The following is a 27,795-nucleotide window of genomic DNA, read 5'->3' as shown; positions in this document are numbered from 1 at the left end:
TAAAAGAAGGATAAAATGTAGTTTTTGCTTCAAAGTGCTCCAGTCCTGTCCCGATGGACGGAATGTCCCAAAAGTATGGAGGAAAGGGAAGGGTATGTGGGCTTTCTGCCCCAGAACTCTGCAGCGACAACGTAGCTTGCAGTTAAATAGCAGTATTGTAACAGTGGCCCTTTCCTCTTGGGAATGGTTACCATTTTATTAGTTAGGTGAAACTGCCAGAGCAGCTCTGTCTGCCTGCCTACAGCACTTAACCTCAGGCCTGCTCCCTGCCTGCCACTATTTCCTCTCAAGAACACCTGATACTAACTGCCTACCAATTTAAATCCTCCTACCCCAGCACTTACCTCCTACAATCTGCTAAGAGGCCCGCCCCGGAAATGGGCGCTATGGAAATGAGAAAAGGAGGAGTAGTTCCTTGGCCATTTTGCATGACAATCATCCTTTTGTTAGTTTTTTTTCTTTAACTAGTGCAACAGTTGCTAAACTGTTTCACAACTTAAGAAAGCAATGCTATTGGCATCACAGAAACCAATTGTAATAGCTATACTCTACTTACTACTGACAAAATGAATACCCACTAGTGGCATAACATGCCTAAATCATCTTGTCCTTGAGAACTAAGCAACTTTCTAAAGGGCCTTCACAGTTTACTAATATGAATCAAAATCCAGTTGTATTACAAAACTTGCAAACGTAAACAGGAACTAAAAGAAGTTCAGCACTGTTTTAAGGCACAGTGTTTGCTTTCTCACCTGCTGTAGCAAAGTAGGCATTAGTTGGATGAGTCTGCAGCTGAAGCCCAGCTTCATCTTCCATGGCCTTTAATTCTCATCAGTCAAGGCTCCTGCCAAGAAAACAAAGGATTTCAAAAGAGAAGTCTACAAAGTTAATTAATGAGAGAAGTCTACCAAAGCTAGGCAGCCCGGGTTAACTTCAAGTCCACCTGATTCTTCCATTAGCAAAGGTGGTAGAGCAGTCAAAACAGCAGAGTCAGGAGGGGAGCATGGTGGTTAACGGAACACTTTACGATATTCAATGAGGACTTGTCCACAAAATCATGCAATATTATAAGGCCAGATGTATGTTTGTCTGATGCAGTCATGCGCAGTAGAGACTGCCTACTTCGCCTGTTGTCACTGGTAGAGGGAGCTGTTGCCTTAGAAATATATACTGCCAGATGTAATATTAACACTCGGAAAATGTCTCTCCTCACACGCTTTGGCCCGTGTACACAGGCTTTCACACTAGTAGACCAATGTATAACAAATATAAAATTTACCAGTAATCTACTGTAGCTTCTATCTACTTTAAATCACATGCTTTGCACAGGCGGCCATCTAGTGGTTGGTGCAGAGTATTACATCTTGCTTTTTTTAATTTGAAAAATGGGCGGGTACAGGTACCCATGATCCTTCTCACGTCGTCCTCAGATGGTTTGCTTTCTGACATGTGAAGTTTTCTTCTTTTTTTAGTTATATATATATATATATATATATATATATATATATATATATATATATCCCATTCTACTCCCGTGTGGGGAGGCTTGCCACAGGCATGCGATCCCAAGCAGATACAAGCTACAGAAAGCCATTTACTGTTAAGTACTATTTGGCTTCTGGAGCTTGTGAATCTGCTTAGATTCACATGCTTTGCATGGATTAGCAAAAAGTATTTTGTGAAGGTGAGCTGAAGGGGTAGAAGTAAAAAGATGTCTTAAGATTGCTTGCCCCACCTGGAGGTCTGACTTTTGACTGTGTCCACAGAACAGCATTGTGTGAAGGTGTGTACTGAGCTCCAAGTAGCTGCCTTGCAAATGGTCTCCAGTGGGACATTTACGAGAAAAGCAAGGGTTGCTACTGTACTTCTTGATGAATGGGACCTTCGTTTAAATGGCAGTCTCCGGCCTCTCCCCGTCAAGTTGGATCTCCTTAAATTCCAGACCTTCCTCTTCTCCTCTGCCTTCTCCCTACCGCTCCCCGGCTAACCTCCGTTTTCTATCTGCTACCACCTCCGCCTGCTCAGCTTGCCGACTAGTCGCCTGGCTCACCTCAGAACCTACAGGTCCCAGGCACCCACACCAGTCCCTGCACTTGCCTCCGAGTCCTTGCACTACTTGCAGCATTACACACTTCCCTAAGAGATAACCTAAGAGATAACCTTCTGCACTAACCCGGCCCTCCTGGACCAGGCGTAATCCCTTCGCCCATCACCCGCACTTCCTGTCTGGCACTTCCACAATCTGAATGCAGCTTACCCAGTATGTTTGTTGTCTATCTGTTCCTTGGTCTCCCCTCGCCCCCCGGACCCCTTGCATTGTGCACCTGAAACACTTGTGTTAGGGGCATATTATAAAAGGCAACATTACCTGTTCATATCCCCTCCTATCCTAACCGCTGGTCAAGCACTTGCATTATTGTCAGTGGTTATGCTTGTACCCCCTTCTTGTCTCTGTCCGCCCTGCCCACAACCACCTGGCAATGCACTTGAATTAGCAGAAATGTTGTCAGGTCTAGTAAGCTTATTATTGTATATCATTCTGAAATTACCCAGGCATAATGAATGATTGTATCCCATGTTTGAAGCACTCGTTTTGTGTATAAGCGCTTTATAAATAAACAATACAATATCTTGTTATCTTTGGAGTAGCACATTTGCATGCATCCGACAATCCACCTAGAAATAGTTGCCTTGGTGACTGCATTCCCTTCTCTGTCCATTTGCCATGGACACAAAACGTATTTTTCGTATGTCTTTGATTTTGTCAAGATTGTACATTACAGCTCTGCGCACATCCAGTGTATGTAGGGCTCTTTCTGGTTTGCTTTATGGGTTTTGGAAGAAAGCTGGTAGTTCAATTGATTGGTTAATATTGAGTTTTGACACGAATGTTGGGAAACCCGTGAGTGTGTTCCCAACACCACTTTGTTTCTATATATAGAGACAAATGGTTCTGAAACTGATAGGGCTTGAAACTCGCTTATTCTTCTAGTTGACATAATGGCAATGATGAAAGCTACCTTGTACGTTAGCTCCTTCAGTGAAGCTTTGTGCATGGGTTCAAGAGGTGGGCCCATGAGCTGCGAGTACAGTATTTAGATCCCACCCTCCTAGAGGATGGATATGTTAAACGTCTTGTGTTGTGTTGTGATGTTGCATAGGCTACTAGGGCTGCTAAGTGTACTTTAAGTGAATTATATGATATATGATTAAGACATTTATAATGCGCCTATGCACAAGTGTTTCAAGGCGCGACGAGGCAAGGGAGGGGGAACAGAGGGGAGACAGACAACGATCTTACTAGGCCAGGTGTCATTCAGATCGAGCAAGTGCAGGGGAAGGGGGAAATGAAAGTGCGGGGGATGGGGAGAGTGCAGTACATAGGATAATAAATAACAAATAAATAAAAGAACGCCCAGCTTGTAGCAAGTGCAGGGTGAGTGCAGACAAAGTGCAGGTGGGGGGACTGTAGGGATACAGAAAACAGTCCTCAGGTGCAGGGGTTGCCAGGGAGGCAGTGCAGGCGTGCAACTGGCAGGGCATGGGCCTGAGATCAGGCTGCTGGCCAGGTAACCCTGCAGTAACAGTATCAGCAGGACTTCAGCAGGGGAGGGGGCGAGAGAAAGCAGAAGCAAAGAGGAAGGTTTAAAGTTGCTTCCGGAACCGAAGATGGGTCTCCTCATGTTTCAGGGAGGCTGTTCCAGAGTGAGGCCCCAGCCGAAGAGAGAGATCTATCACCAACTTGTTGCTTGGTGAAGCGACGGACCCTGAGGGAGTTGGAGGCGGATGAGCAAAGAGCTTGAGGAGGGAGATATTTAGGAAGAGGGAGTTGAAGATATTGGGGCCCCAGAAGGCCTTGTGGACAATACAAAGCGTTTTGAACTTAATCCTTGCAGCCACTGGGAGCCAGTGCAGATATGTCAGTCCTGGAGAGATACGATCCCTGGTCTTGAGGCCAAGGACAAGTCTTGCAGTCCTGTTTTGGATAAGTTGCAGAGGGCGGAGAGTAGAGGCAGGCAGATTTAGAAAGAGGCTGTTGCAGTAGTCTAGCCTAGAGAGAACCAGAGCTCGGAAGACAGTGAGCTTCTGGGGGAAGGTGAGGAAAGGAAGAATAGCTCTGAGGAGGTGGAGTTGGTAGTGTGACTTCTTGGAGACGTCAGAGATGTGAGGAGAGAAGGAGAGTGCGGAGTCGAAGATGACCCTGAGGTTTTTAGCCTCACAGGTGGGAGCAGAAGGAGGGCCAAGGGAGGCCAGCCGCCAGAGCATGGCAGGAATGGAGGGAGTGGGTGTGCCGATGAGGAGAATCTCAGTCTTACTGGCATTAAGGCAGAGGTCATTGGCGGCACACCACTTCTGGATAACAGACAGACAGTCAGAGAGGAGGGAAGGAGAAGAGGAGGCTGAAGGTAGCCTGAAAATGAGCCGAGTGTCATCCGCATCGCACTGAACGTTGTGGCAGAAAGCAACAATGCGGTGGGCAAGAAGTGCCAGGTAGAGGTTGAAGAGGCAGGGAGAGAGGTTAGACCCCTGGGTTACACCAGAGGTAGAGAAAACGATAGCTGAGAGGAAGGACCCAAGTTGGACCTGGGAGGGTCGGTCAGAGAGGAAGGAAGCCAGCCACGCTAGCCAATTCCAATAGGTATATATGGTATAGTACCACATCTGCAGCTGAGCAATCTATAGGATTGATCTTTTAGACTAAAAAACAAATCTCTTATATTTATTGAAGCAGCAGTGTCTGGTGTTTAGTTTTCTTCTTCTCTGATACCAGTCCAGCTCATGGTTAAATGCAGATGCCCGAAACCTATGCCTTCAAGAGCCAGCTGATAAGTTGGCCGTCTGGGCTGTCGGGTGGGTTACCTGTTTGTTCTTCTGTGTTAATAGGTCTTGAATTGGTATAAGCTTGATTGGTGTACATAGCAACATGTGCATATGGTGCGAGTACCATGGCTGTCTTGCCCACATCGGTGCAATGAGTATCATTGTTAAGTTTTCTTGGTTTAATTTGTGAATTATCCTGTGCATACATTGTGTATAGGCGCAATATAAATAAACTATCATATCATATGTGGTATTGAGGGGTGGATGCAAATATACCTGTGGGGAATCTAGATGCAAAGTCTTGGGATTTTTTTTTTGGTTTCAAATAGGTCTACTGTTGCATGTTGCAAAAATCTGTTTCAGCGTATTGGTGTTGAGTTCCCACTCATGTTCCGGGTTTAGGAGCCTGTTGATAAAGTCTGCCAGGCAGTTGTGCACTTGTGCAACATGTTGTACTTCAATGGAAATGTTTTTTTGTATGCACCAGTTCCAAAGGTTTTGTGCTGGGGCGAGTGTGGGTGACTCGGAATGTATTCCGCCCAGTTTGTTGATATAAATCAGTGTGGTTGTGTTGTCTGTCTGTATGAGGATGTTCTTCCCCTCTAGGACAGTATGAAAGGAAAGAAGTGCCATTTTTATTGCCAAGAGTTCTAACCAATGTATGTGGTAGGTCTTCTATTTCGTTGACCACGTCCCTTGAGCTGTGTGGTGCTGACAACGTGCTGCCCAACCTTCTAGAGAGGCATCTGTTAGTGTAACCTGTGGAAAAATGGTCTTCCTATGTTCATATTGCTTACTGACCACCAAAGACGTTTACAGTTTGCGGGACTACCACTAGATTTTGTTGTGTACTTGTATGTCCTGCTGTTTGGATATGTGACTGGGCTCGGAGGGATGCCTCAGAATGATCCACTCTACTGGAAGCATGTACCCGATATTTGGCCTAGGCTATGTAGTCTTTTGTTCCCTTTTAGCCCAATCTAGAGTGACATCTGTCGCTGGGCCAAAAAGACATTGGTGTCATAAATCACCAATGTATCAACTGAAAAGGATACGGAAACCAATAAAGGATACAATTTGGTAGGGCTCTTCCGGATCCTATTTTCACAAGACTTGATTGTATGCAGGTCAAATTAGACCTTCCAAATGATACAACTCTCTGACTGGATAAAACAGGCAGAGAGATGGATCACTGGAAAGGGCGTGGGAATTATGTAGGAAGTATGCCTAGGATAGATAAAGTATCATAAGAAACTGTCCCAATCGAATTACTAAGATAACACAGTTTAGCATTAATTCAGACACTGACCTTATGGCAAAAACTGAAGTAATCCACAAAGGTTCCTTGAAGAAAACCAGGAGTTGAACAAATGACAAAGGAAGGGAAGACTTATCCCGAACGGCACGAGGCTCTCGCTAGATACCGGGTTGGTGCACCACAGGATAGCGTCCAAAGTACTGTGCACAATAACCTTCAAATAGTTCATGAAATACTTCCTTTCCCACGATGAACAAAAATTAGAATTTCACCTGTTAACTATCACAGGTACCAAAGGTTCAAAATAGTTCAGAAAACCACGTGCAGGATTGAACGCGATAGAATACACGCAGCCAGGCCAGCCGCGCTTGAAAACAGCGTCCGCGTGTAGATATTTAGCACGCGAACAGGATACACGCAGCTCAGGACAGCCGCGCTTGAAGACAGCGTCCACGTGGAGATTTAACACGCGAACAGGATTCACGCAGCTCAGGACAGCCGCGCTTGCAGACAGCGTCTGCATGGAGATTTGGCACGCGAACAGGATTCATGCAGCTCAGGACAGCCGCGCTTGCAGACAGCGTCCGCGTGGAGATTTGGCACGCAAACAGGATTCACGCAGATCAGGACAGCCGCGCTTGCAGACAGCGTCCGCATGGAGACTTGGTACGCGAACAGGAAACAAGCAGCTCCGGAATTAGCGTGTGGAGGAACACGCTCAAAATAGACCAAAGAAGTTGCTGAAGGGAATGCGAGAACGCAGGTCCGGAGTTCAGCTACCAAAACGCCAAAATTGACTTAATCAGAAGCAGCGATTGGAGTTTCCATGCTGCTTATGTACGCACTGCCGTGATACACGTGACGGACCTAAGTCACGTGAAATTTAACGATGTGAAAAATGCAGACGTCGTTTTCCGGGCAATGCATCGAACAACCTCCCTTTTGAGTAGAATGGTCTAGTGGTTCTATGGGGGTGTAACTCATTTTGTATGGAGAAGTCGTTCCTGGTCCAGAGGTATGTCCAGCAGGAATGACAGTGCCACCCCCCAAAGGAGCAGCCTCGCCCCTTTTCGAGTGGAATCGCCTTAATAAAGCTGGATCATGAATGTTAGACAGAGGTTCCCAGGAACTATCCTCGGGACCATAACCTTTCCAATCCACCAGATAAAATGGTTTCCCAGACCGTAACCTCATGTCCAGAATATCATGTACTTCATATTCGTCTGACCCTTTCACAGAAATAGCAACAGGCCGTATAGGCAATCTAGTAACATCCGAACATGGTTTGATGAGTGACACGTGGAATACAGGATGCACTCGCCACCGTTGTAGCAAAGCCAGACGGACAGCAGCCGGATTTATAACGTGGAGCACTTCATATGGCCCGATGTATTTAGGCAACAATTTCTTTTTACCGGGTATCCTCAAGTTTTTTGTGGACAGCCATACCTTCATACCTGCTTTGTAGACAGGTGCAGGGATTCTATGAGCATCGCCATAGGTCTTGTCTCGTTTTTTAGCTTGCTCCAATTGCTGCTTAACTTTCTTCTGTAGACTTTTAAGATCTTTAAAATTACGTCCTGCTGCAGGAGTATCCAAAGACAAACTGGAATCCAAAGGAATGGAACGCGGGTGTTGCCCAGACAAAGCATAGAAAGGTGAAGTACCTATAGCACTATGATAGGAATTGTTATAGGCGAACTCTGCTGCCGGCAGAACATTGAGCCAATCTGACTGAAACTGCAGGCACAAACATCGCAGATATTGTTCCATAGTGCTATTGACTCTCTCAGTCTGTCCATCCGTTTGAGGGTGATAAGCACTAGACAATCTGTCATCAATTAGTAATGCCGAATTTAGTGCTCTCCAAAAACGTGACGCAAATTGTGAGCCCCTGTCAGTGATTATCACTGAAGGTAGACCAAAAAACCGGAATATATGCCGGATGAATAGATCAGTCAGACCAGCAGCTGTTGGTACACCAATACAAGGGATGAAAAGCGCCAATTTTGTAAAGTAGTCCACCACCACCCATATGGTATCGTAGCCTTTATTTCTTGGAAGTTCAACCACAAAATCCATTGATATCATGTCCCATGGTTTTTTGGGAACAGGTAGAGACTGGAGTAAACCCACTGATTTGCCAGGAGTGTTCTTGCATTGACTGCATACCGAACATGTTGAAACATAATTTATAACATCTTGTGTTATAGACGGCCACCAACACCATCTTTTCAGTAACTCTAGAGTCTTCTTCTGTCCAGGATGGGCGGCAATTAATGAATAATGACCCCAACTGAGGGCCTTGTTCTGAGTGGTACCAGTTGGTAGATAGAGTACTCCTTGTTTAAAAGGCAAACCATTGTATATATCAATATTCAATTCCTGAATCAATTCACCCACTCCTGTAACTCGTTTTTTAGGGAAGGTTGTGCAGAACAACTACATATCACGTGATCTGCCAACAACTTATTTTGCACCGATGATTCTTCTTTCACCTCTTCACCGATGCGAGACAAAGCATCCGATTTGACATGTTGTCTGGCAGGGCGATAAGTAATTTGAAAATCGTATTAAGCAAAAAAAACATGCCATCTGGCCTGTCTAGCTGTAAGACATTTCATAGTTTTGAATGACTGAAGATTTCTATGATCCGAATACACCACCACCTGATGTTTGGCCCCAAGAAGATGATGTCTCCATTCTTGGAAAGCATCCTTGATTGCAAGTAATTCACGCTCAGTGACAGTATAGTTTTGTTCATATGGGGTAAGTTTGCGTGAGAAGAAAGCAACTGGATGCTCCTCCTTAGTTTCTGCACAAACCTGCGAGAGTACAGCTCCTGTAGCGACACTGGAGGCGTCTGCTTCAACGATAAACTGACCATCCGGAAGTACAGGTGCAGTGGTAAATGCTTCTTTTAACTTCTCAAAAGAAGCTTGGGCATTCCGGTTCCAACAGAATGGAATTTTAGAACTAGTTAAAGCTGTCAATGGTGCCACTGTTTTGGAGAAAGAACGAATAAATCTGCGATAAAAATTCGCAAATCCTAGAAATGACTGTAATGACTTGACATTGTGTGGAACAGGCCAATTCAATATGGCCTTCACTTTGGAACGACTCAATCGAACACCTTGATTGGTAATGTCGTAACCCAGAAATTCCACTTCTTGTGTATGAAAGACACATTTCTTGGCTTTAACAAAAAGTTTGTTCTCTCTCAGTCTTTGTAAGACAGCTAAGACGTGTTTAACATGTTCTGGAAAAGATGATGAATGTATCAAAATGTCATTCAAGTAAATCACCACGAATTGATCCATCATATCTTTGAAGATATCGTTCATGAAGAACTGAAATGTGGCGGGAGCGTTACAAAGACCAAAAGGCATCACTAAATATTCATAATGGCCATACCGCGTCTTAAAAGCGAATGCGAACCAGATTGTAAGCACCTCGCAAATCCAATTTAGAGAAATACTTGCAAGTTCCTAATTGATCTAACAGAACATTAATCAGTGGTAAAGGATACTGATTCTTTATGGCGATGTCGTTAATAGCCCTGTAATCAATGCAAGGCCTTAGATCTCCTTCCTTCTTTGGAAGAAAAAATAAAGGAGAGGCAGCCGGCGATTGAGATGGCCGTATAAATCCCATATCAAGAGCTTTATCGATGTATTCTTTCAAGACAACATCTTCTTTGAGAGTCAAAGAATAAACTCGACCAGTAGGAATTTTAGCTCCAGGAATTAATTCAATTGGACAATCACACTGCCTATGTGGAGGCAGCCGTTCTGCCTGACCTTTGTCAAACAAATCAGCAAAATCTGCATATTCACTTGGTATATGTGTACCGCTCTGATGCACCACACTGATAGTGGAAATTCCCACAATAGAGGCCAACATATGTGATTTATTTGACACCACCTGGCTGGTAAAGCAATGTTCGTTGCAAAAAACGGAAGGATATTGGATCAATCCCGTAACCCAGTCTATGGCGGGATTATGAAGAGTCAAACAATTAAGTCCAAGTAATATTTTGTATTGAGGAGCCGCAATGACATCGAAAACTATTTCCTCCGAATGACCATTTGATAAAGTCATCTGCATAGGTACAGTCTCCCGAGTTACCATACCGGAAATCAAGACTGATCCATCCACAGTATTAACAGTTTCTGGTTTGTTCTTGTCTATAAGGGGTATAGAACATTTCTTGGCATATGTGATATCGATGTAATTATTAGTGGCTCCAGAGTCAACCATAGCCTTGGAAGCCAAGTCTTGATCATTGAAACGTAAAATCATCTCAACAGCTATCGGAGCTATTGTGTAGGAAATGTAATGGAGTCCGATGTAACACTCGACACAGGGACTCCTGCTACTGTCGAGTTTTGGCGTTTCCCGAAGGCTTATTTGGTCTTTTAGGACATGCCGCCAATAAATGCTCAGATGAACCGCAATACCTACATAAGTTATTTTTCCTTCGGTTCTCTCTTTCGGTTCTAGACAACCGGCCTCTCACCGCGCCAATTTGCATTGGTTCAGGATCATTCGAAGAAGGTGCCGGTGTATCAGAACGAACTGGTGCATGAAGGAAAGGTTTTCTCTCTCCTTTGCGGGCATTTCTTCGGGCATCAATTTTTAAGATTAAATCAAGAAATTCTGAAAAACCTGTAGGAACAACTGGGACCGTGGACAAGGCATCTTTGAGTTCTTCTGAAAGACCCTTGTAGAAAACAGCCGTCTTCTTGTCTTCCGGCCATTGGGTTTCGGCTGTTAATTGGTTAAATCGTGCAATGTAAGCCAACAGAGGTTGAGTACCTTGTTGTAAATTCAGCAACTCCAGATCTGTGGCTTGAGTAGCGTAGCGCATATCAAAGACTTTGTTCATAGCAGCCAGAAGATCATCGCAATCGTACAACAAGGGGCTATTTGATTCCAATAAAGGATTTGCCCAAGCAGCAGCTGTACCCCCCAAATGGGAAAGAACAAATGCTGCTTTAGTAGTTAGACCAGGAAATTAATTAGGCTGGCAAATAAAATGAAGTCGGCACTGATTAACAAAAGTTCTGTAGGTTTTAGGATCACTTGTGAACCTTTCCGGGGGAGCCAATGGAAACTGTGTGGGCATAACCACTTTAAGAGTTTCCTGTGATAATGATGGTGTCGTAGTCCCAGATCCAGATGCAGTGGCTACTGGAACCCCGTGCTCCCTGAGGAGTGGCATGCATGGCATCTTGCATAACATCCATTCGATGCCGTAGCACGTCCTGTGCCGTAATCATTTCATTTCTCAAGTCAGTGATTAACTGAGTCAAAACAGTTAAAGGATCCGTACCCTCCATGGCTTCTGATACTGTCATAAATCACCAATGTATCAACTGAAAAGGATACTGAAACCAATAAAGGATACAATTTGGTTGGGCTCTTCCGGATCCTATTTTCACAAGACTTGATTGTAGGCAGGTCAAATTAGACCTTCCAAATGATACAACTCTCTGACTGGATAAAACAGGCAGAGAGTTGGATCACTGGAAAGGGCGTGGGAATTGTGTAGGAAGTATGCCTAGGATAGATAAAGTATCATAAGAAACTGTCCCAATCGAATTACTAAGATAACAGAGTTTAGCATTAATTCAGAAACTGACCTTATGGCAAAAACTGAAGTAATCCACGAAGGTTCCTTGAAGAAAACCAGGAGTTGAACAAACGACAAAGGAAGGGAAGATTAGTAAGGGAGACTTATCCCGAACGGCACAAGGCTCTCGCTAGATACCGGGTTGGTGCACCACAGGATAGCATCCAAAGTACTGTGCACAATAACCTTCAAATAGTTCATGAAATACTTCCTTTCCTACGATGTACAAAAATTAGAATTTCACCTGTTAACTGTCACAGGTACCAAAAGGTTCAAAATAGTTTAGAAAACCATGTGCAGGATTGAACGCGATAGAATACACGCAGCTCAGGACAGCCGCGCTTGAAGACAGCGTCCGCGTGGAGATTTAACACGCGAACAGGATTCACGCAGCTCAGGACAGCCGCGCTTGCAGACAGCGTCCGCGTGGAGATTTGGCACGCAAACAGGATTCACGCAGCTCAGGACAGCCGTGCTTGCAGACAGTGTCCGCGTGGAGATTTGGCACGCAAACAGGATTCACGCAGCTTTGGACAGCTGCGCTTGCAGACAGCGTCTGCGTGGAGATTTGGCACGCGAACAGGATTCACGCAGCTCCGGAATTAGTGTGTGGCGGAACACGCTCAAAATAGGCCAAAGAAGTTGCTGAAGGGAATGCGAGAACGCAGGTCCGGAGTTCAGCTACCAAAACGCCAAAATTGACTTAATCAGAAGCAGCGATTGGAGTTTCCACGCTGCTTATGTATGCACTGCCGTGATACACGTGACGGACCTAAGTCACGTGAAATTTAACGACGTGAAAAATGCAGACGTCGTTTTCCGGGCAATGCATCGAACAACCTCCATTTTGAGTAGAATGGTCTAGTGGCCCTATGGGCGTAACTCATTTTGTATGGAGAAGTCGTTCCTGGTACAGAGGTATGTCCAGCAGGCATGACAATTGGCCTGTATTTTGTGAACATTGCTCTGCCAGACACTGCTGTATTATTTGCATTCTGAGACGTGCATTTGTATTATGACTATGCATGACGCCATCATACCTAGGAGTCTCGTACATTTCCCGTTAGCATCTGGCCTGCTTTGAACAAAGGAATGAGGATTGTAAGGCTTGCATTCTCTCGTATTGGATACGCTGCTGCAGTCTGTGTGTTTATTACTGCCTCTAGGAACACCTTTTCCTTGCTTGGGGTGAGGCTTGACCTCATTTAGTTGATTGAGAAGTCTAGTCTATCGAGCAGGTTAATGGTGTGTTGGGTGTGTGCCAGACACGCTTGTGCATTCCTTCCCGTTATTAACCAATCGTACAGGTAGGGGTGCACTGGGATTGCTTTACGGCGCAGCTCTGCCGCAATCACTGCTAGCACTGTGGTGACTACACAAGATGCTGATGCAATTCCCAAAGGAAGGACTTTGAATTGGTAATGTTTGTTTAGTATCTTAAATGTGAGGTACTTTCGATACCCTTGAACATTGAGATATGAAAGTATGCATCTTTGAAATCTAATGTAATGTAGATCCTCGTTTAAAAGCGATATGACCTTGTGAGGGGTTGTCACCAGATATTTTTTTGCATGTCTTATGTCTAACACTAGCTTCATAGTTTTGTCTTTCTTGTGAACTAGAAAATAAAACAGAGTAAGTTCCTGTGTTTACCACTTTTCCTGGTAACTTCTTCTATGGCTCCCTTTATGTTGAGCCCCTGGATCTCCTCCTAGAGGACTTTTATATGTCCCTGTGGTATTGTCCTTGTCCTGGGTTGTTGATTGTGCTGCTTGTTATCATCGTGATGCAATAACCCTCTTCTATTTTGCTTAATACCCATTTGTCTGATGTTATGCCCTTCCATGTGTGTGTGTATACGATGTTATGCAAACCCCTACTGGAGTTGCATGGGAGGGGACTACTGCTGGGCAGTCATTTTACGCCAGGAGCTGAGTCTGTAGAGGTATGCCCCCTGCCACAGTCTCGTCCTATGTGGGATGCCGCTAAGCCTAGTATCCGCTAGTTCCCCGAGTGTAGGTGCTTTGGTAACTCAATGTGTAACGTGTTGTGTACTTGAATGTCCTGCTGTTTGGCTGTATGACTGGGCTCGAAAGGGCCGCCTTCCTCAGAAATATCCCCTCGATTGGATGCATATACCTGATATTTGGCCTAGGCTTCTTAGTCCTGTGCTCCTTTTAAGCCCAATCTAGAGTGTCACCCGCCGCTGGGCCAAAAAACAGTTGTCCCTTAGTGGTTTGTCCATTAGGTTGGCTTGTGTCTCGATTAAACCAAGTGCCTCTGAGCCAAGCATGCATCTTTATAGTGCTAGACCCTACAACTATTCTTCTCACCAGGTCAGCATCATCTAGGCTATTCATAATCACGGCATTAGTTGAGTATTGACTGACAACCTGTTCTATTTCATCCCATTGGTCTCTGGTGCTTCTGTGGTGCATCTTGCCATGAGTTCTTTGGCAATATCAGACCTTGTGGGCAGCGGATGTGGCGATCTTCCTTCCAAAGAAATCCAGTTTCTTACTCTTGTCGGGGTAATATTAAAGCGGTTTAAAAGGGGCACTCTACCCCTTTTTCTAGCTGTGGTTGCCACTAAACAGTCAACCCTCTGATGGCCCCTTATGCATAGGGGATTGCTAGATTTGTATTTGTATTTTTTTTATTTATAATGCGCACCAAACCCAGGGGTAGCCAGGCGCAAAGGCAGCAAGAGGGTTGCAAAACTTAGTTACATACAGTAGGGTGAGGTCCGGCTGCGGTTACAGTGCCGGACGTATCACGCCAAATAGGAAGGGTAGAACATAAACACTATAGGCAGTACTATATACATATTTACATTCAATGAGGTAAGGAGCCACATGGTAGTGGCGCATCTGGGCATCGGAAGGTCATTATGAGTCGAGTGATTTGAGCCAGTGGATAGTCCTGGCTCTGAACTGGTGGTAGGGTAGGTCCTCCCTGCAGGTAAGAGGAAGGGAGTTCCAGAATTGCGCTGCTTTTACTGGGAAGCTATTACCTACAAACATTGTACGTTTGAACCTGGGCACCAGAAGAAGGTTGGAATTGGCCGTTCGAGGGGCGAGAGAGTGTGGGTCTAGTAAATCTGGCGATGAGGTATTGAGGGGCCGCTTGGTGGAGGCATTTATGAATCAGAGATACCGATTTAAGGAATATCTTATCCTTGGTGGATAGCCAGTTGACAGATCTTCTGGAATCTGAGATATGGGCTTTCTTCGAGATACTGAGGGCCGCTCTAAGGGCGTTATTTTGGAGGATTTGGATTTTATTTGAGATATATTTGTTACAACCTGCGTATAGAGCGTTGCAGTAGTCCAACTTGGACAGGATCAGCGCCCTGGCCAAGGTGGTAGAGTTGGTGGGGGAGAGAAAGGGTTTGGCTGCCCTAATGAGTTTGCAAGTGTAGGAGGTGGCGGAGGCCATTGCATTCACTTGTTTTTTTAATGTAAGGGCGGAATCTAGATAGAAGCCGAGGGTTTTAACCTCCTTAGCTACCTTGATCTTGTTATCATCAATTATGAACGATGAGTATTTGTGGCCCAGCTTGTTGAGGTAGTGTGTAGAGCCTAGAATAAGGAGTTCCGTCTTGTCATCATTCAGGCATAGACCGTGTGAGGCCATCCATGCCTGGATGATGAGGTATACTTTATTAACGAAGGCCAAATCCTTGTCGTAATCCCCCGACAACGGGATGAGGATCTGGATATCATCGGTGTAATTAGTGTAGGTGATACCCAGATCGTCTGGATCATCGAAAAGGGGCTTCGTGAAAATGTTATAAAGAGTAGGGAAGACGCAAGATCCTTGAGGCACGCCGCAAGTGATAGGTGTAGGGTCGGCTGCTGCTGACAATGAGAAGACGCTCATCGTGCGGTTATTGAGGAAGGATTGGATCCAATTGGTTGCTTCTTGAGAGAAGTGGGCAGCTTTTTGCAGATGGTTGCACAAGATCTCATGGTCGACCAGATCGAAGGTCGCAGAGAGATCAAGGAGTAGCAATAGTGCTGTCTTACCCTGGTCTCTCAGCTCGTCTATCTGTGCCTTGAGATCCATAAGTGCAGTTTCGGTTCAATGCTGTGGCCTGAAGCCCGATTGTCGGACGCCTAGGAGATGGAAGTGCTCAAGGTAATGTTGGATCTGGTGGTATGCTATTTTGTCGATGATTTTAAGAAGGAACGGTATTGTGGTAATGGGGCGGTAGTTCGTTGGAGTGGATGGGTCTAAATTCGTTTTTTTAAGCAGTGGGAGGACCCAGGACTGTTTTAAATTATTGGGTACGGTGCCTGATGTGAAAGACGCATTTATTAGTTTGGTAATAAAAGGTGCAAGATCACTGGCTGCATCCTTAATCAGTTGAGCGGGGCATAGGTCTCCATGGCAATTTGAAGGTTTGAGGGTGAGAATAGTATTTTCTACCTCTTTGGTGGATACTTTATGGACATTGAAGTGGGGGTTGTGTGCGCTGGGGGGGATGATTGAGTCAGGTGAGCCTTTTTATGGGAGGCGGTACTCGACTTAGTAGAGGAGAGCAGAGATTCTTTTTTAATGCTTATCTTAGTCTTAAGGGAGTAGATTTTGTTCGTTAGGGCATTTTGTATGCCCGTGCACCAGTTTTTATTTTTGATACACGAGTCGGGCACTTGGATCGGGGATTCAACCTCTTTAAGTATTATGAAAAGCTCTCTAGTGTTAGATTTAGCTTGTGAGATTTGCGTACTGTAAGACGTTTGTTTGGCCAATATCATTTCTTTTTTATATTGGGAAGCTAGACTGCTAAGGTTTTTTTTGTTATTTTCTGAGGGGTAAGCTCGCCAGATTTGTTCACAGCGTCGCTTTTCCTGTCTGAGGGCTTTAAGATGAGGCGAAAACCAGGAGTTGATGTGTTTCCGGGGCGTGCTCTTTTTTAGCTTCAAAGGGGCTATGGCATCAAGGGATGAGAGCATGATTTTATTATAGATGTCCACCATCGTGAATGAATCTGTATGATCCGGGATGGCATTCAAGGTTGGTGTGATTAGCGGGATCAAGTTTTCGGGGGTGATGTTTTTTTTATTTCGGGATTGGAAAGCTGGAGCTGTGCTGTTAACTTGTGCGGGGGTTGCCTCTAGGGTGAACGAGATCAAGTAATGGCCTGTCCAAGGCTGCGGGAGTATGGCAGAGACTAGGACTGGGCAGTTGTGCACAGCTAGCCAGTCCAGAGTTATCCCTTTGATATGGGTGGGCTCAGTGATCTTCTGGGTGAAGCCCAGTTCCTCTAGGGTGTTATTGATTGTACTGGCATTGGCGTCTGCGGGGTCGCTAAATCCTAGGTTAAAGTCTCCTAGTAAGATGCGTTGTGAGGAGTTTTTAAGATTGTTTGATAAGAGGTCTGTGAGGTCTTCTTCAAATGACCCTAGAGGGCCCGGTGGTCGGTAGATAAGGTGAATGGAGATGGATTGAGTATTAGATAGTGTTAACTTGGCGGTTAGAGATTCACAGGAAGTAACATTAGTGGGTGATTCAATTGTAATAGGGAATTTAGTTTTGGCTATGATAGCAAGACCTCCGCCTCTAGAGGTGGTGCGATCAAGTCTTAATAGCGTGTAGTCATCTGGTACCGCTAGCATAATTGCAGGGCCTGCCGTCGGGTGAAGCCAAGATTCGGTGACCGCTAAGAAGTCCAAGTCTTCGTTGTGTAGCAGGTCGGCAATGTCTGATGCATGGGCTACCATGGAGCGGGTATTTATTAGTGCACCCTTAGTCCCGAGATCTACTAGGTTTAGATGCTGGTCTATACCTCTTTTCTATCCTTGGGTTCACTGGTTTCGTCTGCACTGGATCGGCTAAGGATGGGCTGACTCTTCAGTGTGCATTTAAGTAAATAGATGGATTGCGAGATTGAGTAGGATGTCCTCAAAGTCCATCTCTTCCTGCGGTTCTTCTGCGTGGATATTAAATGTTGTCGCTGTTCTGTTTAGGAGATCTGCATACAAGACTTGGTCCCCCGTAGAAGAGGATGAGATTAAGGATTCTACTTGTTCTGGGAATGGGAGAGTTTAGTCCTCCAGGTCTATCTCATCTGCATTGTAGTATATGTCCTCTTCTACCAGTTCCTCCTTCTCATGAATCTGTTCAGAATTGGGTGGTACTGTTTTCTGTCTCTTGGGGCTGTATTCCAGGCCATGTTCGCCCCTTCGCTTTTTTTGTGAAGCTATCACAGAATTCCATGAAGGGTTCCATCTTTCCCATAAGGAAATTGAACCACTCCCAGTGGGCTAGTTTGTCGTGGATCTAGGAGAATGACTTCCTCCTCCTCAAAAATCAGACCCTGCAGACAGGGAGATACCTTTATTCTGCATAGCAGAAGAGAATGTGCATTTTCCATCCATGGTTGGTGTTCCCTACACTCTAGATGCAGAGGATTTGAGGTTGTATTTTAGGCAGTGAATCTTCCCTAGTCTTGGACGTTTGCTCAGGTGTCCCATGTTTAGGTATGGATGTAGAGTGTTCAGACGTGGTACTACGTTTATGTGTCCCCTCGCCCTGTTCCTTCAGCGTCTTAGTCTTGAGCACCAAAGTGGTGTGTGTCTTTCCCACGGTGTGTCAAGCCGAGGTATTGTTACGGTGCTGTGGTCGAGCGGTTGGACAAGTGTTTTGTTCAATGCTCGTCAGACTTCCCTTTGGGCTTGGGGTTGTGTGCACTCTTCTGGATGCCAGGGGTTTTCTCTACAGCATTAGCCGACATCAGACCTATGGAGTTGAAAGCCAGTTGCACAAAAACTATTTGGGGTTCCTCCGTCTCTTGCTCTTCGGTGTACCTCTCGAAACCAATGCCCGCTTACTTTGCTCGAGATCTTCTACAGTAGTGGCAAATCTCTTTTCAGCACACATCGCAAGGGCTGCCCACCTCTTTGTATGATGCTCTTAACATTTCAGGTCTAAAAAGCCTGCAGGCTTTGCACCAAGATTCGTTGTGGTCTTTTGGAAGGCAGTTATTACACACTTGGTGTGTGTCCTTCCAAGGGAATTTTGTGTTGAACCTTGGGCAGAACCTAAACAGTCTTCGCCATCGGGTAGCCAAGAAACGAACGAGCTATTGTGCGTAAGTGCATCTGTAATAGGCTTTAAAGGCATTCTCTAAAAACACGTGTGTGTATGGGGTATAATATAGCCCTCCCCACTCTCCCTAATGCATCATCTTTTGGGCATGTTAGGCCTTTCGGGGTTTGATTCAGCATCTAGAGATGGTTCATAGCACCAGTCTATCGTCGTGGGATAGGCCTCGGTTAGGTCTCTGTGTTCGATCCGCGTGCGCTTCCTCGCAGGAACTCTGCATTTTGCATCCAACCACGGTGGCGGAAAAAAAACCATGTCAGGATGTCAACGCAAGAAGGATCATGGGAACCTGCACATGCAGAGTAAGGATAGTGTTACAGGTACGCCACTGTCAACACCCATTTTTCAAATTTGAAAAAACAATATGTAATTGTCTGCGCCAACCAGTAGGTAGCAGCCTATTTACAAGCTCCAAAAATGGGATTTATAAGGTGCAAACCTAGCTGGGAAGCAACAAACCACTGTGCACAGGAGATACGCCCATGGGTTTATAAGAGAAGCAGCGATGGGTGAGGAAAGCAAGGGCGGGAGTAGCTCCTGATGGGGAGAGGCAGGGTTGAGTGGAACGATAAGTGACTGGCAAAATGTTTTGGAAGATTAGTGTCTTCTGGGCCTTCTTCAAATGCAGGCTAGTAAGGGGAAGCCTTTAAGTCTTATTACTCACCGTAGTGACTGCTGTACTTCTAGTCCATGGTCCCCTTTCCTCCATAAATTGGACTCTGACAGGAGGGAAAGAATTTTATTAGGGAAATGGGGGGGCTGGCGTATGAAGAAAATGGAACTATGGACTGTGAGTACAGCAGACACTATGGTAAGCAACTTTCTGGGGTTGCAAGGTACTAACCTAATACCTAACTGAAAATGTTCTTCAGAACAGCTTGCCCAAATTGGGCCTTTGCACTTGAGCTCAAATCCAAACAGTACTGTTTGCAGAAGGACGATGGAGAGGCCCATATAGCCGCCTTTGCAATCAGATCCAAAAGGGACATCCTCTGAAAGGCCACCGACAGCGGCTTGGCCATGGCCAAATCTAGCAAGCCCTTGGGTTGAGGCAGCTTTTAAATAGCATAGGATTCAAAAATACAAGTTAAGACCCAATTTGCGATGGTTGCTTTAGATTACAGGAAGCCCTTATTCGTTTGCCCAAAGGTTACCAGACGCAGGGTAGATGTCCTAAAACCCTTGGTTATTTGCAAACAAAATTTTAAAACCATCCTCACGTCCAAGAAGGGAAGAACCCTTTCCGAGGTCAGATTGGGAAACAAAACAGGAAGAAAAGCTTCTTGATTGATGTACTCGGACATCACCTTCGGCAGAAAGGAAGGGTGAGTTCTGAGTAAGACTTTGTCTTTATGAAAAACCCTGGGTGGTTCTTCGGCTGAGAAGGCTTGAATCCGGTTTACGTGCGGAATTTAGGTAGGAACCCAGATCAGAAAGCTACATCCTGCACATCTCTACTTTTTTTCCAGAAGTCGCCAGGCTAGAGACTAAAGAAGAGATATCGGCTAAGAAAGCTGTCCGCTGATTCTTTTCTTTCTTCAGAATCCAATAGCAGGACAGGAGCCCTTTCTCTTTTATTGCGATCGTTTGGAGTCTTTTCTTGGCTCTTGAAAGATGTGCATTTTGTCCTCTTAGAGTCCAAGATGCCCCAAGACCCTGATTACAGATACATTGCAGCAAAGCTCAGCGGCTATGGGGAGAGGTGCAGAATTCGCTCAGTTTCTTGATATACAACATCGACATAGCACTGTCCATCTTTATTCATGCTATTTTGTTCGGGATATTCAGCGAAAATGTCTTTAGGGCTAAAAATATCACCTTCAGTTCCACAAAATAGATATTTTGACTCTGATCCACCAGAGAGCCGACACCTGGAGGGGGCCCAAAGTCACTCTCCAACCTACGAGGGAAGAATAGATTGTGATGCCGACCTGATGTGTGAGAGCTGCAAAAGGCAAATTCTGTGAACTAGACCAACAAATCGGGTTCTGTCTTATAGCATGAGGAATAGCAATTGGTTTGTTCTGTGGACCTGAATCCTGAGATCGGGAATCTCCCAAAGTCTGATGAGATTTGTGGATTTTCTGTCTAGCCAGAGTTACAGCTTGCATGCGCGAAGCCATGAAGCAGCCTCTGAAATCACCATGCGCTGATAGTGTGAGAGTGCAGGAAAAAGGAGCATGGGTTCTGAATATTCACAATCTACTGTGCCATTGGAAAACCCCTTGCCAGGCGAGTCTCCCATCAGAAGCCAATGAAGCCAATGAACATCAGTGCTTGTCTGACCGTCAAGGACGACTTCATCCAGTAGCCCAACAGGCCCAGATTGAACAGCAGGTCCAATTTTTGGAGGCCTTGTCCTCACCCACCACTCATCCAAGTAAGGATATAGATGGACCCCCTAGAGGCAAAGGAAAGCCGCGACAGCCGACATAATTTTGGGAAACATCCTGAGAGAAGAATTCAGGGCAAAGGGGAGTACTCGATATTGAAGTGGAGACATCTAAGGCAAAAGTGCAAAAACCTGAAGTGAGGAGCCCAAATGGGATTTGATAAGCATCCCTTAGATTTACTGCACAGATCCAGTGTCCCCGTTGAAGAGCAGACCAGATCTGAATGACCATCGAGAAGATGCAGGTTGAAATCTACCCAAACCAAAACAGTGCTGTGATCCTAAAACCCCCCCCTGGCATAGGGTGGGATATACGATTCCTATGAAATGACACCATAAAGTCAATAAGACAACTGTGAACAGGGAGGATAATAAACTGATATGGGCGGAGTCTGAGAGTCGTGCTGGTCATTCGCTTGCATAATACACAAGAGTTTATTACTTCTCTTTTTTATTATAGGGGTGTAGTACTTCGTTTGTTTCTGGCTTCCTTCCTGGCAGCCATTTCCACTTACCTTGCAGACTTTTTTCAATTTTTCTGCTGCACCTGTGTGACCTCTCCCCGACCCCCTACATATCCCCACCCTATGCCAGTGATTGGCTGTTGCACTCCAGGGACGGACGATGTTTACGATATGATATTTATAACATGCCTGTACACAAGTGTTTCTTATTCACACCCAGTAGGGCAGCCCACTGCCCGTGCAGCCCCTTCGGCTAAGGGCCTGTTATGCTTGAGCTAAAAACATGGCGCTGGTGCGCAGTGCATTCTGGAGGCACTCAGAGCCATAATGGATATTTATTCCATGCCTCAGTGAAAAGCTGTACTTACTTTGCTGAGAGCTGAATTTGCTTTGCTGAAAAACATGCTTTCCAAACCTGGTATGCAGCCAGTCAAGGACATTCTGCTGGGAAAGCTGGTTTTGGTATGTCTTGCTATGAGTTATGGAACTGTTTTCCGTGGCGTTTGTTCTTAGGAGAGGAGGGAAGCGCTTTGCTCCTTGAGGTTACTGTCGGTTGACCCAGCTGGCAACCAACGGTCACTTATCAATGCGCAAGCGCATTGCTAGAAGGTTTGAGAAATTGCCACCCCTGTTTGAGCAGTGCATATATGCGGAACCCCTCAGCGGTCAGACGAGATAAGCACAAAGACCTCAGTCGGAAGAGGGACGCCTTTGTCCGACATACCTGTGGGCTGTTGTGCTCTCGGCCTGGCTGTTACCGGGGTCTTCCAGCCGCTTCTGGCGAGATGAGGGATTCAGTTACGCCTACGGTGATGTATTTTCTTTTGAATTCTCTGTCTTTTCTGTGATTTGTTTCTGTGTTATCACTTGTTGCTTCCAAGCTATGAATAAATAGCCGTATAAGTGCTCATTATTTCACTAACTGCGTATTTGGCTGTGAGTTATTGCTTTGCCTACCTGCGTTCAAATTATTTTTCTTTGCTCTACACATGTACTGGTGTTGAAGTGTCCGTGCACATTAGAAGAGCAAAACAGGGCCCCAAGGCAAAGGGCAGCTCCCAAAGAAGCAGCTCCAGACCGTGCTTGCCGTGGTTCACATGAGAAGCCAGTAGCCAGCCGTCAACCAGCAGCGACTGACAAGATAAGAGTGGTCTGGTTGCAGAGTACAGCAATCACTGTACTCCAAAAAGTCCTGCCTCTCTTATTACCTACACCACATAGCAGACCAAAATCAGGCAGCTAGTAAAGAATACCCCTATCGCTACTGTGCACCAACCGTTCAGTGGTGTTATTTACTGTTGTGTGCCATACTGGTGTTCTCCCTCTATCCAGATATTCAAATCTAGGGTTTTTCCACTTACCAAATTCTAGGTGTTGTTGCACTTACTGCTGTGCCAAGATCTAAGGTGTTGTTGCATTTCCTATAGTGCCCCCATCTTAGGTGTTTTTTTTTTGCCACTGTCCAGGTATCACAAATAGAAGTGTTGTTGCATTCAATTTTATGTCTCTTTTCCCATTGCCCAGGTATCGCAAATCTAGGTGGTGTTGTATTTGCTACTGTGCCCCATTTTTAGAAATCCCAAATCTTGGTGCTGTTGCATTTACTACTGGTGTGCCCCCATCTTGGGTGCTTTTGCCACTGTCATCACAAATCCAGGTATCACAAATCTAGGCGTCTCAACCCCCTCCAACCATCCAATTACAGGCCCATCTCCAACACCAGATTCCTGGCGTAACTCATCAACCGATATGCCTACTCTCAACTCAATCAACTCAACCTTTTTGCTTAATCGCACAGTCTGGCTTCCGGCTTAGCCATGGAACTGAAACCACACTGATCTTTATCTGAGATGACCTTAAGGTGACAGCAGACTGTGAAGGCTGTGCCGCTCTGGTTCTCCTTGATCTCACAGCTACCTTTGACACCATCAACCACTCAATCCTCCTCGACCGGCTCCACTCACTTGGAATCCCAGACTTGGCACTCAACTGGATTGCCTCATTCCTTAACAACAGGAAGCAAATCACCATCGCCCCCCCCTTTTACCCCTTCAGCTTGACCAGTGAACACCAGAGTATCCCAGGGCACTTGCCTCTCTTCGCTCCTTTTCAACCTCTACATGAGCCCGCTACCAGCGATCATCTGCTCACACAACCTCACCCACACCCGATACAATTATGCTGATGACACCCAAATCATCATGAAAATCCACAAGACGAGCTCTGATCACCCCCCTGACCTAGCATCTTCCCTCAATGATATATACCTATGGGGGTCTACAACCACCTCCTTCTCACCCCAGAGAAAGCTGAGATCATGCTATGTGGCAACATAGCTCTACTCCCACAACCACTCCCATTGCCTAGTTCCTCGGCACCGCCAACCCCTTTCCCCCCCCCCGCCCCCGACACATTTAAAAACCTTGGCTGCATATTGGACTCAGACCTAACCCTGTCCCACCAGATCAACAATGTATCCAAATCCTGTCACTACCAGCTCAGACTTATAAGACGCATCTTCCCTCATCTCTCCTTCCCCAACAGAGTGACTTCTATTATGTCAATTGTCATGTCCAGATTATACTATGCGAACGACATGTACCTGGGTGCTCCAGCATACCAAATTAACAAACTTCAAAGTGTCCAAAACTCACCCGCTAAACTACTCCTTACACTGGGACAAAGGGACCACATCTCACCTGCTCTCCGCACCCTCCACTGGCTACCTATTGAACAAAGGGCCACCTTCAAAATCCTGTGCAACACCCACCGAGCAGTGCACAAGGGTGGGCCACCATACCTCCAAGAGAAGACTATGCACTATCGCCCAACACACAGTCTAAGATCAAGCACGGCCCTCCTACTCATAATCCCAGCCTCCAATTCTGCCAGACCTGGAGGGTCAGCCTACTCTACGGAACTGGCTACCCCCTCATATTTGGCACAACCAGGACTACATGGCCTTTGGTAAAGTGGTAAAAACATGGCTTTTCCCAAATCCTTGAAAAGGTCTGCCCATGGCCAACTTCAGCGCAGAATATCCCAAGAAGCATCAAACAACCCAACTCAAAATCCCTAAAAGGACCCTGAAAATGGCCTCTCCAAGTCCAACTACAGAGTGTCACGAAAAGGACTGGCCTTCCAAAATAAATTATCATACCGTCAACGGTCAGGAGCCACCCACGGACAACCACAGACAGTCATTCATACCATTATGCTCACTCTCCTCTTTACATCAACAAACCATAGAACGCAGCTACACCCTTCGATCAATTCGGCTTAGCTGCACACACACCTATATCGCTCATAAAACACCTCAACAGCATGGTAGAACACAGCTATACCCCAAACACACACAAAAAAGAAAAAAAAGAAATCAGCTTAGCAGCACACATTCTCCCACGCATGCCTCATGGCAGCGAGAATGCAGACTTGGAAATGACCCTCCTTGCTGCGCACATTACACTGATCTCTCACATCCACTGCACCACACTTAGCATTAGAACGCAGCCAACCTGTGAAACCCACTCTGGCTGCTCACATAACACGTGCACCCAAGCACTATATGTTACACTACTCTTTCAACTGACATGGACCGCGGTCCCCAAGGGCGTTCAACCAACAGTGCTTTGAGCTCATACCAATGGTACATAAAGCGCTATACAAATGCACTATAACATAACATAGCAGACATTGGAAAGGGAAATCCTCCCTCACTGGCTTTAGATAATGCTTGTCCCGACAGTTCCTCCAAACGGACATAAGCTTTAAGACTGCTGAAACATTGCTTTTGAAGGCTCTCTGGTGCACAGAATGATGGCCATCTAAGCCTCCATCTTGGATTGCACCAGCCTAAACCGGCGATAGCAATAGACCCTCATTCTTAACCGGAAATGCGCCAGGGGGCATTGGCCTCACACTGCCTCACCTGAGGAGAACTACGTCTGATGTTGTCAACCAGAGTGACTGAGGACGACTGCGGAAGAGGAGAACCACATGACGACAGCAGACTGCCTAGAGATGTGAACATTACTGTTTTACTATTGGGGGGGGGGTGCAGACAGAGGCGGTTTGGGTTACTTTGGGCGGTGGGAATCGAATTAGATCATTCCTAAAATTCCAAAATGGGCCTTCTCTCATCTGGCCAGGGAAAGGCAGGCACAACCTGTTCCTGATCCTGAGGGTGGTATTATGCGGGAGGATCACATGGGAGGGGACTCATGTCAAGGGGGGTGGGACACCTCTTATGAACATGAGGGAATCATCCAAACACCCTAATGGCCTATTGTAAACAAACTGACAATTTGAACATAAACATTAAGGACTTCAAGTCCCATAATACTAAAGTACTGGGATGAGGAAGAGGGATTCACAGTTGATGAAGTATAATGAGCAGAATAGTTGTTGTGGCAGAAAGTGCCTGAGAGGGAACTTTAAATATATAAATGAGTTTCAGGTGCAGGTGGAGAAGGAAGGAGGAAAATGATTGTGCAGTAGTGGCGTTAGCAGGACTACGTGTGGGAAACAATGTGAAAGCAAAAGGAAGCTTGGTCGTGCAGAGTGCATTGGGGTAAGCGACTCTGAAGGAAGCTACACTGTGTGGGAGACGAGCTCCCTACACACTGTAGTGTTCCAGTACAGAAGTTACATTGGAGATCACACAGAGCTGTCAGAGCTCCTTTGAAGGACTGCCCGTACTGTGGCAATCGACCGGAGCAGACAAGAGCATAGAAGTAACCGGAGAGCTCTGCAACAGCACCAACGAGTCAGGAGGAGACGCCAAGGCATACCCATGAGTTGGTCTGAAGCAAGTGACTACGAGCCACTCCGAAAGACACTGCTAGATGTATATGATGATTTTGAATACCAAACATGAAATAAGGCAAACTGGTCACAACTCTCCTAACTAGGGATACCAATTAGGGAAAAATTTTAACCTGCATTCTAAAAGCCGCAGAAGAAGATAGTAAGCAGAGTGGGCGCAACTCTTCTAAGAAGGGATATCAGTTGGGAGACCATTGTAACTTGCATTGCCAGCAGCCAAGGAGGTTGCAAAACCATAAAACAAAGGCTGAATGAAAAAAGTCCTCCTTGTATGAGAGATCAAGGCGAGAGAAATGCAACCTGCATTCCCTACGGCTGAAAGGCAATAAAAGAATATTATAGAGACAGCAAGGAAGCAATGCCCTTTTTGGAATACCAATTTGGGAAGAGCTGCAAGCCAAGAGACTATAAAGAGAAGCAGTTGTTGTTCAAACCTAGCTCAGAATCCAGGTGTGGAGAGTTTTGGGACAAGTATTACCACAGAGTACAATTGTAGTAGTGGGAGTTTAATTCTGGCAGGCGAGTGAACCAAGAAAGGAAACAACAGTAGTTAGTCCTGGCAGGCGAGAGTATACCAGGAAAGAACAAGATTATTTTAAGTAACATGGTTGTGGTAAAAAGGTGTGATGGAAAAGAAGTGTTGACTCCATCACCTTGTCTTGATGAACTGTTGTATTGTTGAAGGTTTTATTTTATGTATTAATTTATACCGCGCCGCAGCCCACAGGCATCGGGCGCACCAAGAAGACGAGGACATTTTGAAATCAACACAGGACAAAAGTTTGCTCAGTTTAACTGTTTAGGCTACTATCATGTGGTATTTATTTGAAACAGTGCGTTTTCAGCTTTTTTCTGAAAATGTTATAGTTTCTGTCAAGCTTTAGGTCAATTGGAAGGCTGTTCCAGTTTTGGGCTACGTTTACAGGGAATGATCTGACCAGGCCATTTGAGCGCTTGAATGCCGAGCATTTGATCAAAGTCTGTGTTTCAGATCTTAGAGATCTTGGGGGGTACATATTGACTGATCCTCTCTTTAAGATATGCAGGGGCCTGTCCAAACAGGCATCTATGTGCTAGCGCCAAGACTCTTGAGAGAGACCCTCTCCTTGACAGCCAGCCAATGGAGGTCCATTCTATCCTTAGTGATGTGGTCTGTCCTTTTTTCATTTTGATTATTCTTACAACATTATTTTGAATAGTCTGACACTTGGTCAGATACCTTTGGCTTTCACCAGCCATCAGGGCATTTCCATAATCCAATCTCGATAAGATTGTAGCTCTCGGTATGGTA

General features: G+C 45.6%; 1 protein-coding gene across 4 annotated transcripts in view; it reads right to left on the bottom strand.

Moving 5' to 3' along the window:
• ZFX (zinc finger protein X-linked) overlaps nucleotides 1-27,795 on the bottom strand; it is a 318,074-nt gene that overhangs the window by 236,612 nt on the left and 53,667 nt on the right. For 2 of the 4 annotated variants that reach the window (XM_069637285.1, XM_069637286.1), the window contains exon 2: nucleotides 753-844. The exons of the other annotated variants lie outside the window; for them this stretch is intronic. In XM_069637285.1, the coding sequence (XP_069493386.1) occupies nucleotides 753-816 (64 nt within the window). In that variant the 5' untranslated portion in view covers nucleotides 817-844. The remainder of the gene's footprint in view (nucleotides 1-752; nucleotides 845-27,795) is intronic. 4 annotated transcript variants of the gene reach the window in all.

This window comes from Ambystoma mexicanum, chromosome 7p, assembly GCF_040938575.1.
Source record: "Ambystoma mexicanum isolate Mex_15411 chromosome 7p, UKY_AmexF1_1, whole genome shotgun sequence".
In the NCBI taxonomy this organism is placed as follows: domain Eukaryota; kingdom Metazoa; phylum Chordata; class Amphibia; order Caudata; family Ambystomatidae; genus Ambystoma; species Ambystoma mexicanum.
Note: the sequence above shows the minus strand (reverse complement) of the source record. Positions and strands in the feature narration are given on the sequence as shown.